Genomic DNA, 20894 nt, shown 5'->3' with positions numbered 1-20894 from the left:
CTTTCCCTGGAGTGCACTAACTCAGTTCTCCTACCTCATTTCATTTGTTTTTTTGTATAAGAACATATAGAACTGTAGAAACTCAATAGCTAGGCTTTCATTATTTATTCTTGACTTGTACTTGCAGTATTTTTGTACATGTAACATTGTACTTCTGAGTATGCATGTTATAAAGAGTAAAGACTTTAGATGAGGCTTTCATTATCCTTTAATTTGCATGGAGAAATGGCCTGGGTATTTCATGCAACAAGTGTAAAAACCTGAGATTCACCTATATATTGGCTGCATATCAGACTGGCACCAATAAAAGGGAAATTTACATTATCGGCTGTTAGCTTTTTTTGGCCCATGTAGCCGTTAATGTTCAGCAATAAATACCTTCTGGTAATTATACCTTCTGGTTGGGACCCCCGGATGCCACATGCATGCACATGACCAGGAATGCAGCCAGGCAGCATGAAGACCAGCTCACTGCAGGTAAGTCTATGGAGGGAAAGGGATGTGGGGGAGGGAAGGGACATGAAAGGGGCAGATTGAGGCCCCCATGGTGAGGGAGGGAGTGAGGCAGGGTAAAGGGGGCGCTGGTCATCTAGGGCAGTAAATGGGACCTGAGGCTGGGGTGAGGAGCAGGATGGAGCCGTGGGCAGTGAGGGGGCTCCTGGGACAAAGGCAGCAGAGCAGAGAGCCCTGACCCACAGTGCGCAGCATGCATCCACCTTCACCCCGCTCAGCTCTGATCCACTTAAAAATGGTGAAAGTGGCACTCATTTGACGAGCTTTTGTTGAAGCGCCCCCAGTGCCATTCTTAAGCACCGGGACGCTGATCCCCTGGATGAGTTACCTAATGGCTCCATCCTGGTCCCCACCCCAGCCCTAGGTCCCATTCACTGCCCTGGCTGGGCAGCACCCTCCGCCCCTGCCCCACTCCCTCCTTTGCCATGAAGGCCTCAATGTGCCCCTCCACCCCCACACCCTTCCATAGACTTACCTGCAGAAAGGTGCTGTCCACAATGCACGGCTGCATTCCTGTAAATCAGTTATTGGATCAGTACCGGCTTGTTAAGAATCGGCTATCAGTATCATCCAAGAAAATCTTTATCAGTGCACCCTAGTAAAAACTTGTTTATAATGTGATAGGTACCATGGATCTTCATATGCACAGTGGGGCCTCTCCCTGTTCCAAATGGGTTGTTGACATTACTGCATTTATTGGACAAACAGACTTCTGACATGAATAGAAATTAATTCCTGCATAATTTAATAACAGTTCTACTTTAAAATAGTGACTGGACATCTGTCTAGATGGTGAATCTGCCCACAGTTGTTGAACAGGTTTAGATGAAATAGAAAAGAAATGCTTCCGGACCAACTGCCAACCAAAGTGCTACAAGAAACATTTTCTGAACCAGTACTCTACAATTGTCCCCTGGCCTGGAGCATGCTGTGGAGATACTGTTCCATCTCCCCACCCCTTATGACGTCTGAGGAGAGAAGAGGCTGTTTTAATTACTGATATTGTCCTGCTGTCCAATAATGAGGAACTTGGTAAAATGAAAGCATCATCTAAAATCTTTACTCTTTATAACACATGCATACTCAGAAGTACAACGAATGTTACACATTGTGTTAAACCTTTTGTGAGACAGGTAAACCTCATTCCCAGCCTAGAGGAGAAAGACAGGTTAAGGCCCTTGCACAAAGGCACACACTAAGTTAATGGTTTAGAATTCAAGCTTCCAGTCCTCCACTACAAATTAAACAATTGTTTGCTGTTAAAATACACCTGCCTAAGCACCACTGTACAGTATGCTTTAACCATGACCTTGGTTAGCTGTAGTCTCTACAATGGAGCTTGACAAGGTTTTGCAACAGAGGCCATTTTAAGAGCCACTTCTAGCTCTGAATGTAGGCTGCTTCCAACTTGGCCCATGCAGCCAGAGCTGGAGACGTCGCTACCCACCACGGTGCCACTGCCTCTCCCAGCTGCCCAAGCAAAGCCTCCTACTGCTGAAATGCCATAGAAGACCCTGGGCTCCATGGACTGGATAAAATGGTTCCACAGGCTGGATCGGACCTGCAAGTCATGCTGCCAGCCCTGCTCTACAACATTTTACATTTTCCCTCACGTGCCTGTATTTTGTTACAGTACATGCATGCCTGCAAGCAAACACTAAAACAAGCAAAGAATACCTAATCGTTTCCTTTGAGAGCAAGACAAAAAGACAAAAAACAAACAACAATATAGCTCACAATACATATTTATTATTAGAGATGTTTACAGAAAAGTCTGTGCATTACTGCTAGTCTAGGACTGATGACTGGGGGATTTATTTTATTTATTTATTTATTTTTTATAGTTTATGGCTTTGTTTTTCGAATTCTTTAAAAAGAAGTCACAAAACTGATAAGTTCTGGGGATACTTCAGTCTCATTAAAAAAAGCTGAATTCAGAGATAAGGTGCTTTCACTAGCAGTTTAGTAACTACGGCCAAACAGAGTGTAGAACTTGGCAGGGTTCTTGCCACACACACATTTTGTTCCAGCCTGCAGCTCACAGAGAGGTTTGAAGGGGATGCAGAGACTTTTTGCTCCCATGGATGGGGCACCAGGCTCAAGATCTTGATCCCTAAGAAAGAAAAACAATTTTTTAAGCATTTTTAATTAATCTGATTTAATTAATAGAAAAAATAAGTTTCAAGATAGACTTATTGAACTAGAAAGTTTGAAGCTGATGGAGTAAAGCCTGCTTTGTATTTAGAAGAGTGAAAGTTCTATGCAGATGGTGTAAAATGAATGTTACTTTAATATTTCACATTCAACTACATTTTGTTTTCAGGCAGGTAAGTTCCTTCCAGTTATGTTACCTGGCAGTAGTTTTCTTGATCCAGTCCTCACATTCAATCTCCCCACAAAAGGGAATCTGCACAATCTGATGTAAAAGAAAGATGGACAGGTTAGATATTAAAACAGGCAGTCTCTTTGTTGAAAAGAAAGACTCCTGAGTCCTGCAGCTGTTATACAGCTAACACTATCTGGTGATTCCATGGCATATCAACTTAATTCACAGGACTTTTATAGCCATCCTGTTATGAATATAGAGTTCAACAGTTGTTTCTTAATGATGAAACTAGTAAAGCATTGGTATAAACCCACAGCGGATTTTAAGAGGGTGATTGCTGCCTTCATATAAATTGCTTGCATTTACAAGACAGATATTTAAAAGAAAAAGAAAAAGAAACTATTATAGATTCATAGATGTTTGGGTCAGAAGGGACATCAGTGGATCATCGAGTCCAAACCCTGCCCTGGGTAGGGAAGAGCACTGGGGTGAGATGACCCCAGCCAGGTGCATGTCTAGCCTCCTCTTAAAGACCCCCAGGGTAGGGGAGAGCACCATCTCCCTTGGAAGCCCATTCCAAATTCTGGCAACCCTTACTATAAAGAAGTTCTTCCCGGGGTCTAACTTAAATCTGCTCTCTGTCAGCTTATGGCTGTTGTTCCTAGTTACTCCAAGGGGTGCCCTGGTAAACACAGCATCTCCTACTCCTTGCTGCCCCTCTCCCTGCCCCCCATGATTAATTTGTAGGCAGCCACAAGATCACCTCTCAGCCTTCTCTTGCAGAGGCTGAAGAGATCCAGGTGTCTCACTCTCTCCTCATAGGGCTTTGCCTGCAGGCCCCTAACCATGAGTGGCCCTCCTCTGAACCTTCTCGAGGTTGTCCACATCCCTCTTGAAGTATGGGGCCCAAAACTGGATGCGGTACTCCAACTGTGGCCTGACCAATAAGTTTTCTTCTACTCATGAAAATGATCTAGTCCCCTATGCATCTGTTGGACTGCAAGGAGAACACTTTCTTGCACTGTATAAAGGGACACATTGAGAACTCTTAGTAAAGCTTCCCATTATAAATTCCAGCCATTAGGATTTTCATATTTTCTGAACAAGGCATACATTTTAACTGTGGTTAATACATGTCCTAAAATATGAGTGTACCTGGGTTCGCTGGTTTTTAAACAGCTTAAACCTACAGTAAATATTACAACAGGATGACTATGTAACATCTCAATGTTGTCTGGACACACGACACAAAAGCAACATCATGCAGAAAACACAGGAAGGTCTTTATCCACGGCTACTATGATCAGTGAAGCTAAACTTCCTTTGAAAACTGTGTGCACCAGAGAAATACCACTGCAGAACCAGAAGGTGGAGCACAGTATTTTTGTGCAAATTTATTTTTTCAAGGGAGGGTCATCTTGTTTCTTTGGCACAATACCACAACCATGAATGAGGCTCTGAAGTGCTAGCTGATGAACAGACGCGGTTGCTTTTGCTACACAGTTTACAAATCAAGTTAAAAACATGCAAAGGCATTTGAGTTAGAGAACAATAGGAGGAGGACAGGAGTAAAAAGAATAAGAAAATGGCTAAAATAGGTAACTAGAGTGCATTTTATAGTGAATGGAAAATCATTAGATAATATAAACTCCAATAGGCTCCATACCTAGCCCTTAGAAAACATTTCATCCACTGTATGTCTAACATTACACAAATCACTTAACCTCTCTTTATGTCTCGCTATTACACAACAAGTATTGCACTAAACAGGAATTCTACTTAAATTTCCTCAGTAAATTTTCAAATATACTTATCAATGTATGGGCTAGGTGATGGATTACAGAATTTCAAGTTAAAACATCAAGACAATGGCAGCTCACTGGACATCTCAAGTGAAGAACAATTTGGTTCATTTCTTGAATGATTAAGAATTGCTTTTATGTAGAAGTGCACCGATATATCGATTGCATATCAGATCGGCACTGATAAAAAGAAAATTAACATTATTGACCATCGGCTATTTTTGGCCATTATGGCCAGTGATGTCACTGATATAGGAATGCAGCCCAGCAGTGTGGAGAGTAAGTTGGCTATCGGATTGGTATCAGTCAATATAGATGGCTAATAATCTGCTATCAATATGAGCCAAGAAAATCTTTCAGTGCATTCCTACTTTTATACTCTAACCTACATGTCAGCTGCTCTATCAACACTTCCCTTAAATTTAGCATTCTAAAAAGAATGGAAGTCAATCCTGCTACATTATCAGTTATTCTGAATATTAAACTTGGGAAACTTTCTGATGCCCAGCAATTCTTAAATGCACCCAGTGGCTTCTGCCCAGGTCAAAAAAGCAAGTTCTCTTTGACGCAAGTAGGATGTACTCTGGACTCTTACTTGGAACCTTGCTATGATATTTGGTAATTATTTTGCAACTACTCGTGTTGGAAAAATGACAGTAGCTTATCTTAATCTGAATAAGGTATTTGTATTAAGATCTATGGCTAATTTCTGCTGAAAAAGCAGTATACTTATTTAAAGTGCTGCGGGACAGGTAACAGGCATTTCAGATTACCTTATGTAGCCTTATTACCTATGCAAGAATAAATAATATTTTAAATACTAGTATCTTAGAAAATCTTATTAATCAAAACTACATTTGAACATAGGGGATAACAAGCAGCACTGGAGGATTTGAGAAGTTACAATTCTAGCCAATCTCCATTAAAACATTACACCTGGTGATAGAAGTAGTTTGATTAAAAACCACCAGATAGCTCCCTTTCAAATAGTAACCCAGCATTTTTTTTTACGCACCAGATACTCAACTCGCCTCTAAAGCATAAGAAAAATTGTACAGGTTTCCCTCGCTTTATGCTGTACATGTGTTCTTGGATAGTGGTGCATAACTCAAATTTGCATAAAAGGAACCCACTTTACAATGTAACCAATAGGGATATGTTCCAAGACCTCAACTATACTGACCCCGAGACCCATTTCTACCACTTTTACAGGACAATTTTGGTACTCAGCAACAGCAGAATACACACAAGCACAGGGCACTATCATAATGGGGATGGCAGCTACAAAAACCACACGTGGCAGACAATGAGTGAGGAGCACAGATCCACGCAGAAGACTATATTTTGGTGCACATCACACATGCAATGCACCGCATAAAGGAGCTGACTGTGGGCTTCCACCACACCAATTGCATAAGAGTGAATTTACCTTGCATATAATGAATTTTCGGTATAAAAAGGGTCATCGCATAAGAGCGAATTCACACATACAGAACCCACATAAAGCAAGGGAAACCTGTATATTATTTTAACTATGTCAAAAGACACTTGGTATTGAAGCTCAAAAGGGAATTTCTTTACCTTTCCGGAATCAAGTTCTTTTTGAAAGTCATCCATATCATTAGACACCACCATGTGATTTTTCAGGTCTTCAAATGCTCTAAAAAAATTAATTAAATCAAGTAAGTACACTTCTACAACAAGGAGTTACCAATTGAAAAAAGTTTGCTAAGAGTTGGAGAAGAAAAATTACACATGGAAAAGGAATTACAAGTACAATCAATGCCTTAAAAAAAATCAGGATATTTTCCAGTTTACAGTTGTTGCACCTAAAAGACAAATTAAAGACCCCCTCCTCTCCTGGTTGCAGGAGATTCCACCACACTAGCACATAAGCCCAAGGAACAGGAAAGAGGCATTGTTTGAGCTGCAAGAGGGACAAACATTACCTTCTAGTGCAGGGGCAGGCGGTTATTTTGGCCAGAGGGCTGCTTACTGAGTTTTGGCAAGCCATGGAGGGCTGCATGATAGGCAGCCCAGGGCAGATAAATATTAAGTTTCTAAACCTTTTAGGGGCCGCACGGGCTGGATAGAATGGCCTGGCAGGCCACATCCAGCCCCTGGGCCGCATTTTGCCCACCCCTGTTCTAGTGAGTACAGCAAGGGTAGCTGCAAGGTGCCCAGACTCTAAAGCTAGGGTGGAAGGAAAAGCTTTGTTGGTATTTTATTTATTTATTTATTTTAAAGGAGAGACATTTGCAGTACATGGCGGGACTAAAACAGAGTGAAGAGAGCATTGACACATACAAGACAAATACCTTCACCATAGCACTTTCAAGAGGGGTCTTAGTTGAGAAGATTTCCTAATTAAAAACACTAACTGAAGGGGAGAGAAGGGGGGGCAGGGGGAAGGTGGGAACGACAGAATAATAAAAAGGTGTCCTGAACAGAGAAGGGCAAGATGAAGAAGACTCTCTTCCCCAGTTAAATCTAAAGGAGATGAGGAAATCTCCTCTTCATCAAAAATAAAGTCAAGTCAGTCACATATGCTGAACGATTTAAATTTCTCCTGTAGTCTAACCTGTTGTAGAGGTTAGCATGGATCTCCTCCAAAATCTGGCTGAGTTTATCCTCTGTCTCATCTTCAGCAAATGTCAACTTCTGTCCTGTGTCTCTTCTGACAGCAACAAACTGATGGTTCTTCATATCTCGTGGTCCCACTTCCAGCCTAATTGGAACACCCTGTAAGCAAAATCAAAGAGTTTATCTTTATTTCTACACATTAGCAGACAATGTATTACAAATAGATAGCGGAACCAGTCAATTTCAGAAGAGTAAGACTTTCTTCATCTGTTGCTGTTAACACTCTTATTTCAATCTGGAGTCAATTTACATTAAGCATTATTTATTCCTCTTAAACACATTGATATAACTAGCAAGGGAATTATATGGCTACTCTAACACTTGGAAGTAGTCAAGACTAGAGCAAACTTAAGCTTAGAGATTGTTTCTGCACCTTTGTAAACTGCACCTTTACCTATTCTAGACTCCTCTGTCATTAACCATTTGAAACAACTAAAAAAAAATGTTGCGACTCCTTTGCACATGACACTGTATAAGTTATAATTATGGAAGCAATGGCAGTCTCATGTAGTACTTCATAATCTCCTAAAATCTCCATGACTAAAGGTACTTATTTATACTCCTATTTAGAGTAGCATCTGCATGCAATGTTGAAATGGATGGTAGATAGGAACTATTATGGCAAATTGCAAAGTAGTATGGTACAGATATAGAGTAAATAAAGGCCAAATGGAAACTGTCCTGTTCTTGAACCTAAGAATAAAAAGTAAGCACCTCAGCATGTCAAAGCCTCAATTTTCTAGCTAAGATCCAAAACAATGATTTTAAATTTGTGCTGTCAGCAGACTGGTACAGAAGAAATAAATTATTGTGATTTGGGCAGTTTACCTACCAAAGGTGTTAAGCTCTCGCATATCTCCAAAAAATATAAAACTCCCAAGTTTTACTTGTGCTCAAATAGTATCGTCATGACCAGTTACGTAGCCCTAGCAGTCTGCTTTCAATTACAGGTTTCCCTCACTTTATGCAGGTTCTGTAGGCGTGAATTCACTCCTATGCAGTAATCCTTTTTATACCAAAACTCATTATATGCAAGGTAAATTCACTCTTATGCGATTGGTGCAGTAGAAGCCTGCAGTCAGCTGCTTTGTGTGGTGCATTGTGGGAGTGATGCCACAGGCAAAGAAAGAAAATGTTATTTGGGAGAGGCTGAGCCACCTGGATAGTGGTGCCTGGACAGGGCTGCAGCACCGGCCCCTGCAGCCCGGTGTCCCAAGAGCTGTGAGCCATGAAGCCTCCCGGCAGCAACGCCCACAGCCACTGCTCAGGGCAGCTGGGGCCTGTGCTTCTGGAGCTGCAGCTGCCCTGGAAGCAGCGTGATGCCACATTAGGGATACTTTCCAAGACCCCAACTGTACTATTTGTTATATTGTAAAGTGGGTTCCTTTTATGCGAATTTGAGTTATGCACCATTTTCCATGAATGCACATACAGCATAAAGTGAAGGAAACCTGTACAGGCAGTTTCATCTCCACAATTAGAAGAAACAAAAAGGAACTGGTAGAATAGTATGTTAAAAAAAAAGCGCAGAGGTCAGACTACATGAAGAGTACTGCTTGCCAGAATCTAAAAACCTGAGCATATTTACTTCTAAAAACATATTTAAAATTCTCTCAGACACATCCACCAACTTGCTATACCCTGCCATTATTTTTTCATGCGGATGTTGACTTAAATGCCTTGTTATCTTGGAGGCGTGTAGGTTGTAGCCGTGTTGGTCTAAGGACATAGGCAGACAAGGTTCTTTGGGTGAATCTGAGATCTTTTATTAGACCAACTCAAATAGTTGGAAAACAATTATTAAACAAGCTTTCGGGTTCAAAAACCCTTCGTCAGGCAAAGGAAGTTTCAGCAGTTGGTGTGTGCTGTTCCTTAATAATTGTTTTCCAACTATTTAAGTTGGTCTAATAAAAGATATCAGATTCACCCAAAGAACCTTGTCTTGTTATCTTGGAGGCCCTATATATACCGATATGAAAGCCATATTAAAACAGTTTTAAAAATTATTCAAAATGATGTTAGCTAGTTTAACTGGGAGATAGTTGCCATACCTGGTGAATCACATTAATTCTTCAAATTTTAAATAAAAGTGTTACTAATTTAGATTTAATATAACTGAGTTTTTCAAATCACTGATAGTTTCTAATCCTAACGTGGCAAAGCACATTTGAGCAGCAAGTCTGTAAAACTAGTTCTATTAAAGCTGCACAAGTATTAATTTTGATGGTGCTAGAACAGAGAGACATAAAGATATGTCTTTTTGTCATGAAGTTTAAAAAGTATGAAAACGTTATGAAACAGACTAACTTTAAATCCCATTAAACGCACAGGAACCCAACAGTTTGTTCCCATTCAGGAACATTTTATAGCTGTACTTTTTACTAGTCTAGTGCAATAATTCATTACATCCCTCTCCAGCTAGGTGGATGTTTCATAACAGGCACATGTTGTACTTGCCCTTTCATTTAGGACAGCAGTTTCTTTTTTCCTTTAGCCTGCTGCCAAATGTCAAAATATTGTTGCCCCTGTTGCAAGTGAAAAACTGACTGTACTTACAACATTATGTAAGGTAACTTTTGTCCTGGCTTTCCATTCACTTCATATTCTGGACCTTCTTGATATTCAGTGTACAAAACAGACTTCCTCACCTTAGGACTAGCTACTTTCGAAATTGCAGGAAGGCCTATTTTTAAAGCAAAATTTGCTGTTGCAAATTATTGATAGAAGCTACAGGTAGATGCTATAAACAAGCATATTTGAAAACTGTTAATAAGAATATTCACTAGTTTCATCACTTCCAAAAATTTGAAAACTGTTAATAAGAATATTCACTAGGCTCATCACTTCCAAACCCTGCCATTTTCATATTCTGAGGAAAATGTGGCAGCTATATCTTTCTGTTCTGAGAATAGCAAGCAGCGCAGTGAAAGGATTAAAGAAGCCACCACAAACCCCTGCAGCCCTATCTCACATGACAATCTCTTTACAGGAGTCTCACAGATTGTACCCCTTAGAGCATAAGTTCTTAAGGGTGTGCAGTGCTTCAGAAAGAATTGTATATCTCAATGTTTGCATAGTGACTAGCACAATGTAATCGTAATGGTACTTAGTACATTTTGGCTCCATTATTATACAATATAAAAAAAATCCAAAGTCGTCAAAAAGCTGTGCCTCCCAAGACAAAGCTCAATAATTATCATTTAAAACTAAATATAAATCCCCCTTCACGTTCCACAGGTTCTTGGTGAAAAAACTACACAACTTCTTACTCTACTAACTTCTAGTTACAGTGGCAAAATAAGTACAGTTTTCCTGTAAGTCGTGGTGTCTTAAAACTATATAGTTTTCATGTTCTGATAGTCTTGTGTCGAAACTTGAGGCTGAAATTCTCCCATTATTGCAAATAAAGAGAATGATAAATTATGTATCGCATAATTTCATACAATTAATACTGTAAAAGTCAAAGATATAAACAGAGCCAACTGTGAAAGTCTGTGGGGTATCCATGCATACCATACAATACTAGCTTTTATCCCCTCATTTTAATGATCGAAAGTATTCACACAAAAGTATTTATCAGTTTTGTCCATTACTGCAGTTCTCAACAGAAAGAACAAGAATCCTCAACTCTCAAATGTTAAGTCTCTCACTTCTCCAAAGGAACTTAATATCATATTTTAAATATGAATTTTTATGACATTTCATGACATTTTCAGTCACATTTTAAATTAAGGATGCATTTATAAACAATTTATAAATGCACATTTTAAAGTATATCAGAATATACTAAGGTTGCAAACTGAGGTAATAAGCAACATATTGAAATTTCTGGACCACCAACTGATTTATTATAGCTCCTTCAAAATAGAAGGCTTTAAAATAATAATAAAATGTACCCACATTGTTTCTCTACCTGTAATAGGAGCTTTTCAAGACCTTTAACAGAAAGCTTTGATTAGCTTATCTGGAGGTTAGCATTTGAATATTTATGTAAACGTCAAACTCTGGATAAAAATATGAACACCACAAATAATGCTACCGGGTTGTAACTCCTTCATTGTTCATACTACTCCAAATTACTCGCTCCGCTTTAAATACCTCGTTCTTCACTGCTATACTTACAAAGCCTCTAAAGCTACCTTCACTACAATATTTGAGCTTTTTGTTGTAAAACAGAAAGGCTTCTTTCTGTTGTGGTACTATAAGGCCATTGCAAATTTTTCAGTTTGTTCAGCTACAAAAGTGGTTCTCAATCTCGCTGGACTTAAGGCACCCAAAGAAAATGTCAGCTTTTAGCTTTCACATGATTACGGAAAAATAACGGAGTAATTCTTCTGCTGCAAAGAACGTAGAAAGACCACAACAGGATGCAATGCTTTTGGCGCTACAGATTCATATTTGAAATCTCTGAGTATCGTGTGAATCATACCCAAGTGTACGGACACCTAACAGTGTTATTATTACATGGCACCTTTAAAAGGATCTTATGGCACCTGAGGGTATAATGGCACCCTAATTGAAACTGAGCTACAGTATCATAGGGCATCATATTATCCCACTACCTACGATATTCTTAGCAACATGTCTTTTTTTTTTTTTTTTTTTTTTAAACTGACATGGTGCAGGCATGCGACCATCTCCCCCACCTCTTCATTATGAAGAGGGAACAGCTGGGGCAGCAACCCCATGAGGAGACTTGATATTGAGGGGGAGAGGGATTGTGTGCAAAAAGGAATAAAATAATGGCTGCCACTGCTGCTGGCGTCAGCCAGAATCTGCCACTGCCCTGCACACCAGTGCTGCCTCAGGGACTGAACTGCCCTGTAACACCCGTTTCATTCTGCATGTTCACCAGCCGGTAAAGTTATTTAGCTCTCTTGTCTAAGGTAATCATCTCCAGCAAGGTGAGAACTGGTCTCAGAAAACATCTTTCATTTTGCAAGAAGCAAAAGTCTTTAAGAGATGGCACAACTGCTGCTGTGATAACAATTAACTTTTTTCTATCTACTGAAAATGTATGCCTGTAGAAAGTACAGAAAATGCAGAAATCAAAAAATACACACATTACTGAAAATACACAGATTTAATGAAAAGAATTTTACCTTTAGCTCCCAGTGATTGAACTTCCAACCAGGTGAATAATTGTCTCTTAAGTCAGCACGGACACGAATATTAACACTGAGCAGCCTCTTAAGGTAGTCATTGCATTTCTTCAGCAGGGCATCTTTGTCTTCCTCAGAAAGTGAATTTGTGATGCCACAAGGAATAATTATAACCTACATCATAATACAAGTAAAAATTTACAGCAAGCATGTGGTCCTAATTCATTTAATATACAATACCAAAGAAAAAACAAAGCATATAGACAGTTAACAGGAAAAAAGAAAAATGTTTGTGGCACTTTACAAAGCAAGTTTTTGTTTTTTTTAACTCCCTCCTGCCTCAAACATTATAAATACATTTTGTTTTGGATGAACATGAGATTTAATATGCCCAGTTTGTCTGTCACAAGAAGCTAGACTCTAGAACTACTTTAATACTAATCCAATATATTTCTGCGTACAAACTTCACACTCTAAAAAGCAATTTTCTACATGTATAGATTCATAGATTAATCTATTTAAGAGTTCCTTTCATCAAGTAGCCAATATAAAATATATGATAAGACAGTAACTTTTTTCCCCCTCTCCTGTCTGAACAAGTTAAACAAACTGTTTTTACCCACCTGAACACAAGCTACCCGAGGTGGCAGTACCAGCCCCATATTATCTCCATGAATCATGGTCATTACACCAATGGTCCGAGTTGTAATGCCCCAAGAGTTCTGATAAGCTAACTGTTTCTCGCCTGGCTTCTTGGGATCCTCAAACACAATCTCAAACATCTTAGAAAAATTCTGCCCAAGATGATGGGATGTTGCTCCCTGAAAGATGCACACAGAAAATTCTGTTTAAGAAAAAGTTAAATCAGTAATGCTCAACCTTTTTCCCTTGCAAGCTGAATGGGCAGTGCCTGGTCTGTCTGTGGGCTGGATCCAGCTGGTGGCCTCAATCTGGTACCTGGGGCAGGCACGGTGTGGGGCAGGTTGGCCCCAATGCAGCCATGCAGAGGAAAGGAGTTTGACCCAGCTCTGAGGGGCAGTAAGAGTGGGGGAAGGAAAGGGGAAGGGAGCACAATCCAGCCCTAATCCAGATACAGGGGAGGGGGAGAGTGGCCATATTAATAGCCACTAGTCCCCTGCTGCCAAATTTCAAGACCTGTGGGAAAGCCCTGCAGGCCAGATATGATAGCTCTGCTTGCTGCATTTAGCCTGTAGGCTAGAGACTGAGGATAACTGCATTAAACTGATCACTAAGGCACAGAAGGACGGGGCTTTTTAAAAAAAAAATGGTGAAAATTTATGTTTTACCTGGATAGCTCTTCCACTAGCAGATATATATGCCTCCACTGTTGTTGTATAGTCACCGCCTGCAAATTTCTCTTTTTCAGTTTTTCTTCCTTTCACAACAGGTATTGCTAAGAATTCTTCATATACTCTAGCATACAGATCAAGAATCTGTAATACCTGTTATAAAACAAAAATGTTTAAACTTTATTTCAGTTTAAAATTACTAAAACTTTTTCCACTAAAAATATCACCAGAGTGAGATTGTTTTGAAGTCCTAAAATCTTTCTAGTCTTCTCTCCCCCCAGGGTATAGAACTCCTTTTTATTTTTTTAAATAAAACCTTCCCCTTCAACACAGTGCTAGTCTCCCTAACATAGCCCCTTCCTCAAGAGCAAGCTTTTGATAGCCCTACCTCAAGTCACACTTACTTTCCCACATCTCCTCTGAATTTCTGCTTACACAAAGTAATAACATTCAACTCAACTGTCAGTAGGTATATCCCACTCTGCTCTGACCTGAACCTTAAATGTGCCATACTGCATCAATTAACTAGGTCAGTGTTTCTCAATCTTTTTAGACTCAAGGTGTTCCTCAGAAAATGCCAGTTCTTAGTTTTCCCTTTTTTTGACTACAGAAAAATATTAGACCAATTCTTTTGTTGCAAAGAACTCGGAAAGATAACAACAGGTCAGAACGTTTTTAACACTATGGAATCCTATCTGAAAACTCTAGGTTTCTTGTGAATCACATCTGCACACTTGACAGTGGTGCCATGGCACCCTGGCTGAAAAATCACTTAACTTTTTTAGGACTCAAAGTTCATTACTCTGTTAAAGGCTGAGCTTGGGCTGTTAGGAAGGCCAAAGGGTATGTAAATAGCGTGGTTACTATGGAGCAATTCACCCCACACTGCATTCCATAGGAAGGAGCAGACGCACAAGCTGCACTCCAGAGCTAGCTGAGTGCAGTACGTGCTGTTACAACATCAGGCCTCTGGGTGGCACAAAGCCACTTTGCATGGAAAAAACAGCTACCCATCAGAATGAAACAGACTGGTTCACAAGTGACACATGGCTGGTACACCAGTGTAGAGAGATTCCTTACTTCAAAGGCCATTTCAACCCTGAGTGGAGTGACTTATACTGATGGTGTAAGACTGCGCTGTAGGCATATCAAGTATGTGCTCCAGTTTTACCCCAGAGTAAAGTCAAATTGCTGCAGAGTGCCTGCACCCAAAGTTTAATAGTGCTTTCACTCAAAAGACAAAAATTTTAGAAATCATGGAAAGAGCAGCTAACAGCCTACTAGACATACAAGCCCTGCTTCCATCCTTACACTCCATTAAATCATGGGGCTGATTACAAGCCTTTGTTGATGAAGGAAATGTTGAAGGGTACGCATTTGAATGGTGACAATAAGAAAACACTTCAGTTTGAAAACTGCTAAAACAGCATAGCAAAGAGACCAACAAGAACCAACTACGGATACCCTACATTAGTAGGGACCAATCTTGTTAGCAAGCATGCCAGAAACTAGCCCCACAACTTCTCTGAATGCCACTCTGATCTCCTTTCTCTGCCCAATCTGTTGCTCTGCTTTTGGGGTTCAAACAGAGGACTAAACAGCCTGACTAGAGAGAGGAAGCTTGAAACAACAGCTAATATTAAGAAGGAGGTATAGTACACAAGGTAAAATTCTCTTTGGTTTCTTTTAGTACTAAAAATCTATGAAAACTTTAGTGAAAAAGGAATTCCCCAAAAGAAAAACTACTGTGAAACAGAATTAAGATTGGAAAAACATACGAGTAACTTAACAGTATAAACAAGCATTACCCAGGAAATTTAGGGTTTAATCTTAATTTAAAAGAAAGGCAACCCAATTAAAAATCTCGGGGTGTGAACTGTGCCCTCAAGTGACATGAGTGAAAGGAAAAATAAAACAGGTCTTTAATTAACATCTCACATGAAACAGTAAGCACCAATAGATAAAAAGTGTATGGCTACTGCTAGATGTTGCTATAGGGCAGAATGAAGGTTGTCTTTCTTTAAGATCACATTCTGAATTTCCTGGTTTTGCAATGTTTGTTTTATACCGCTATGTTACTGACAAATGAAACCTTCATCCTGTTTCTGTCTAAAAAAAAAGAGAAAAAGAAGAAGAATATCATTGTATTCTAGATTAAAGGGCAGAAAAATTAAGAAACAAAACAAGATTAAACAAAACATTGTGCTGTAGTTAATAAACTTAATAAATATGCATACTGTAAGCTCCAAATGGTAATTATAGTGTTCTGTATTTGTTATGCTTCTCTTCAAACATCTACATAGGTGCTTCATGAAAGACAGCTTGAATTGGTTATAAAGGTATTATCCAGAATGGGAAGAATCTAGGAACTGGAAATTCAACAAACTGATGCTACTAGGTCATCTAACCCAGGAGTTACCAACCTAAGGCCCATGGGTCGGATCCAGCCTGCAGAATCATTGGATTTGACCTCGATTCAAGACCGTTCCCTATTTAAATGTTTTTATCCAACCAACTTTTCAAGTATTACAAACCACAGTGCTTCTTTCATTTTCCATGAAAACTATATTTTAAGCTGAGGACGGCTGACAGTTACTTGAAGTTTCCCTTGCTTACTTTAATTTATCTTAGAGCAGGGATCGGCAACCCCTGGCATGTGTGCTAGACAGCATGGCACGTGAGGCCATTTTCCTTGGCACACCACAGCTGACCTAGACTCTGGGCGGCTTCTCCCAGCAGATGCCCAGAGCCCAGGCCGGCTGCAGCCAGAAGGTTGCAAACAGCTACATAGGGCTCCGCAGCCCTGGCACCAGTTTCATGGTAATGGCAGCTGTGCATGCACCTCTGGAATCATGGTTGGGAAGAGGCCTGGGGCAGTGCAACCCTGGTTCCTCCTCCACCATCCACCCAGAGGCATGTGTCCAGCTGTCACCACTGCCATGGAGCTGGGGCTGTGGAGCCCAGCACAGCTGTTTGCAGCCTTCCAGCTGCCTGCTACAGCTGCCTAGAGCCTGGGCCAGCTGTGGAAGGTAGCTGGGAGGCTGCAAACAGCTGTACTGGACTCCAGAGCCCCAGCACTGGCTCCATGGCAGCAGTGGGTGCATATGCACCTCACAGCGCATGGCAGGGAAGGGGCTGGGGAAGCACAATCCCATTCATTCCTGCACCATCTGCCTAGAGGTACATGCACAGCTGCAACGGAGTCAGTGCCCTGGCACTAGCTCAGGTGAAAGGTGCACATGCGGCTTGCAGCACAGGGCAGGGAAGGGGCTGGGGCAGCGCAACCCTGGCCCCTCCCCTGCCATCCATCCAGAGGCATGCATGCAGCCACTGCCAGCAATGAAGATCGGGCCCCTTGCAGCTCCCCCATCTCTGGCACTTCAAGTTGAGGCATGGGTGGAAGCTGGGGTGATTTTGGCACTTGCCAAAACTGTTGCCAACCCTGTCTTAGATTATTAGTCAGTCACACATTTGTAGACCAAGAAAACATAACTCAAAATCTTATTTCCAAGACATGTTCCCTAGCTGAAGTATGCAATATGTACTGTACAAAAAGCTTAAGACTATAGACAGATGAATTGTACTTAAAGTGGCAGAGCGGGGACAACTGATCTACTTTTGCTGTTTTGGGTGTTTGCTCTACCTTGCAATAAATGGAAGTTAAATTGAGCTAATTTAACAGGCAGGCAGTTCAAAATGCAAGAGTCACTTGAACTGGATGGACCTGACAAGTTTTTCTAAAAGAAGATGAGAAATAGTTAAGCATTCGGTGTTTTTTACCTCCTCTGCTGCTTCTTCGTAAGTGGCAAATGCAGTGTGTCCTTCCTGCCAAAGGAATTCACGAGTGCGGAGGAAGGGTTGGGGATGTTTGAACTCCCAACGCTGCGAGAGAAAAGGTGACTTGAAATTCAATTAAAATTCAGTTTTATTAATTTAATTTTTAAATGTTTAAAAAAATATATAATCATTATAATCATCATTGCTCAGAAGCTCCGTTTTTCACTTGTACCACACTGGAAAAAAATCGAGTTTAAAAATACTAGATGCTTTCAGACTGAAAAGCTAATATGCATTGGCAAAGTCATTAATATTTCACTGGCTATTTAATGACATGCTACACAACATAATGCAAATAGATTAAGAATTACAACAGTATTTTATTATTTGAATTTCATCTTTTTTCTTATGTTTGTCCTAATACACTTTGAATCATTTATGGCCAATGTCATTTTTATTAATAAGAGTTGTTCCACTTGAAAAACAAACAAACGAACGAACAAAATGAAATGGCTGACTAACGAAAGTGTGTGCATGCTGGACCTACCACTACATTGCACCACTGATTAAGCTTGATAGGAAGATCTCGGTGAGACTGCACCCATTTTGCATAGGCAGGATACATAACTGTAAAAGAAAAAGAAAAAACATTCTTTGGCTCTTTTTCCAACCAGAAACATCTAAGACTATTTTTTTTGTTACATCATAAGCACAATGGAGCTTTGCATCTTATACGGATTGGACTTTCACATTTTTGTTCCCCTTGAACAAATTTCCAGATAGGTACAAGTTGACCCACATGCCACCAGACTGAGCCTACATGCAGGGCCTTGGGACATGTGCCACATATGGTGTTCCCCACCTGGTCCAGGATTGCACCTGCATGCAGAACAGCTCCAGACCAGGTGGGGGGAGGAAAGGGGGTATATGCTGCCTGTGGTGTGGATCCTGGACTAGTTTGGGCAGGGGCTATGCACAATGCAGGTCCCAGAGCAGGCACTGCAGGGGCTAAATCTGGCATGGGAGAGGAGTAGGAAGCAGGGGGATCCATGGGCCTGACCCATGAATGAGTTTGACACCCCTAGGCTAGAACAATTAAAATACCTCTAGATTCACAAAATACAAATTCAGTAATTTGTATGCAAGACACTTCTGAATGAGCTAACCAGAAGTATAACTACATTAGTGTGGTTCTCCACCACAGCTAACATATCTTGGTTTTGCACATGCAAGACTTCATGAATTATTATGGGGGGGAAAAAACAAAACGAAACACTTTTCTTTATCCCAACTGGTGATCGTTAGGCAGGATTTCCTAGAAAGAACTTCAAGTGATGCAGTATTAACTACTCATTCTAAAAATTTACGGCACAATTTAGTTTACCTGTTTCACTTGTAGGACGTACAGCAATTGGCTCAGCCAGTTCGGTTTTGCCAGACCTTGTAACCCAAGCAACCTATTTTTTTTTTTTTTTTTAAAGAAAAAAAAATTCCTTCACCTTGGTCTATTTCAATTCAAATGAAAAAGATCCTCTCTCTGAGGCTATGGACATCCTAATATAAAGAAATCTTAGTTACATTAAAATAACTCCACAAGAAACCCAGACAGACAGATGGACATTTACAGATGCTCCTGTCTATCCCTTCATTTTTATGCAAATGTACCCTCAGTTTCCTCCAAATACCTTATAAAAAAGCCTACAGAAATATAACTTCTTGCATTTTTTATCATTACCTAAAGGACAGGGTCAGCAACATTTTGCAGTGGGGGGCCATTTTAAATGAAGCTTAGCTTCAAGCACAGGCCACTTCCAATCCAGCCCACACCATTAGCAACATAGCCGGAGCTGCTGATTCTCCCGCCTCCCACTGCAGTTCTGCCAACTCTGCTTTTCCCTGCTCTACATAGGTACAGCCTGTGCCACAGAAATACTGCGGAAGCATTGCCTCCCCCCACCTTCCAGCTCTGTGGGCCAGATAAAATTGCTTCATAGGCCACAGGTTGCTGACCTCCGACCTAAAGCTATAATGGCAACAGTGAAAGAAATTGCCTGCACAGCTTACAGTCATCACCCACCCACACACTTAAATTGGCAGGCAAGTTGTTGCTTTTTAACGTAAACACCACTCTCACTAAATTTAACAGAATTTTGAAATGTACCTCGGGGGCAAAGTCAGCTATATGAGTTTTTTCTTTCTCTAGTGCAGCCTGAGACACAAACATAGGGAAATAGCAGTTTTCCACACCAAGTTTTTTTATCTCAGTGTCGAAGAAATCTCTAATGGCTTCCCAGATCGCATAAGCCCATGGACGAAGAACATAGCAGCCACTCACGTCGTAGTATTCAATCATCTCTGATTTTGTGATCACCTTTGAAGTTATTAAAAGTTCCAATTAAATGCACAAAGAAAGCGTTACAGTAATTCAAGCCCTGACTGTATACCTGTCTCAAGAAGCTAATCAGCATTTAAGGAAAAAACAAAAAAAAAGTTGTCTCAAATATCTAATGCTAGTGCTCCTTGCAACATCTTTATATTGCTGTACAAACTTGTTCTATTAAACTGTCTCTATAAACTAGCCAGACCTATTGAAACTTAATTGAAATGCCTACACAACTAAGCTTCATTACAAGAAAAGGTAATCAACTAACCTCTATGATCAAATGAGCTTATAATTTATAAATAATGTCTGGCTTATAATTATAAAAACACACTATTTATATTTTGCTGTTAGTGAATGGCACCATTGACAACTTTGAAATCTACCTCATTAGCCATAAATTAGTAAGGTATTAAGGTCCCATCCCCCCCCACTTTCCAATGCACCTCAAATTTCCATCTTACTTTATATTACTACTCGAAAGTAGTAATACTACTTGAAAAGCTGGATAAAGGTCAAAACAAATTTCACATAAAAAAAACCTAGCAGCAGATGTGAAGAAGTCTGTTCTAAACTATCACGATCTTGATTCAAACTGATTGTAAAATCTATCAAGCTCTTATTTCATCTTTAGAATATATTTAATGAAAAATGTTCACTTAGCCAAGACTTTACAGCTTTGTATGTTTACTCAGCATTTAGAATGAGCTGTCCAGAAACTACCAAAAAATGTTTGTAACAGTAACACCTTAAGACTATAAAACAGACCTTTATTAAGTCATATTTTATAATTCAGAAGAGAAGGGAAAAAAAATCTTCAATTAAAAAAAAAAAAGATACAAACTCACCTGAGAGAACCAATCAGCAAGATTTTCTTCTTTTTTAGCTTCAAGTCCCAGCCTATACAGATGAAAACAACAGAATAAATATGCAGTCTAAATTATTTCTAAGCGATTCAAACTACAGCAGCGCACAGAAGTTTGAGGGAAAATATCTTTCAATAAATATTTAAGCATTTTATGTGGGCAATCTGACAGACTC

General features: G+C 40.0%; 1 protein-coding gene across 4 annotated transcripts in view; it reads right to left on the bottom strand.

The window, feature by feature from the left end:
- Positions 1–2244: 2244 nt before the first annotated feature.
- The window catches only part of EPRS (glutamyl-prolyl-tRNA synthetase), a 55654-nt gene continuing 37004 nt past the window's right edge, over positions 2245–20894 (bottom strand). For 2 of the 4 annotated variants that reach the window (XM_014519323.2, XM_014519324.2), the window contains 12 exons: positions 20702–20753; positions 19635–19844; positions 18858–18930; positions 18021–18100; positions 17477–17578; positions 13694–13849; positions 13010–13207; positions 12387–12560; positions 7223–7383; positions 6223–6301; positions 2865–2929; positions 2245–2626 (listed from right to left, as the gene is read on the bottom strand). In XM_014519323.2, coding sequence (XP_014374809.1) covers positions 2476–2626; positions 2865–2929; positions 6223–6301; positions 7223–7383; positions 12387–12560; positions 13010–13207; positions 13694–13849; positions 17477–17578; positions 18021–18100; positions 18858–18930; positions 19635–19844; positions 20702–20753 — 1501 coding nt within the window. In that variant the 3' untranslated portion in view covers positions 2245–2475. The remainder of the gene's footprint in view (positions 2627–2864; positions 2930–6222; positions 6302–7222; positions 7384–12386; positions 12561–13009; positions 13208–13693; positions 13850–17476; positions 17579–18020; positions 18101–18857; positions 18931–19634; positions 19845–20701; positions 20754–20894) is intronic. The other 2 variants (XM_006022344.3, XM_025202567.1) reach the window with 2 other exon arrangements.

This window comes from Alligator sinensis, unplaced genomic scaffold, assembly GCF_000455745.1.
Source record: "Alligator sinensis unplaced genomic scaffold, ASM45574v1 scaffold178_1, whole genome shotgun sequence".
Classification (NCBI taxonomy): Eukaryota; Metazoa; Chordata; order Crocodylia; family Alligatoridae; genus Alligator; species Alligator sinensis.
This window is presented reverse-complemented; position numbering and strand designations above follow the sequence as displayed.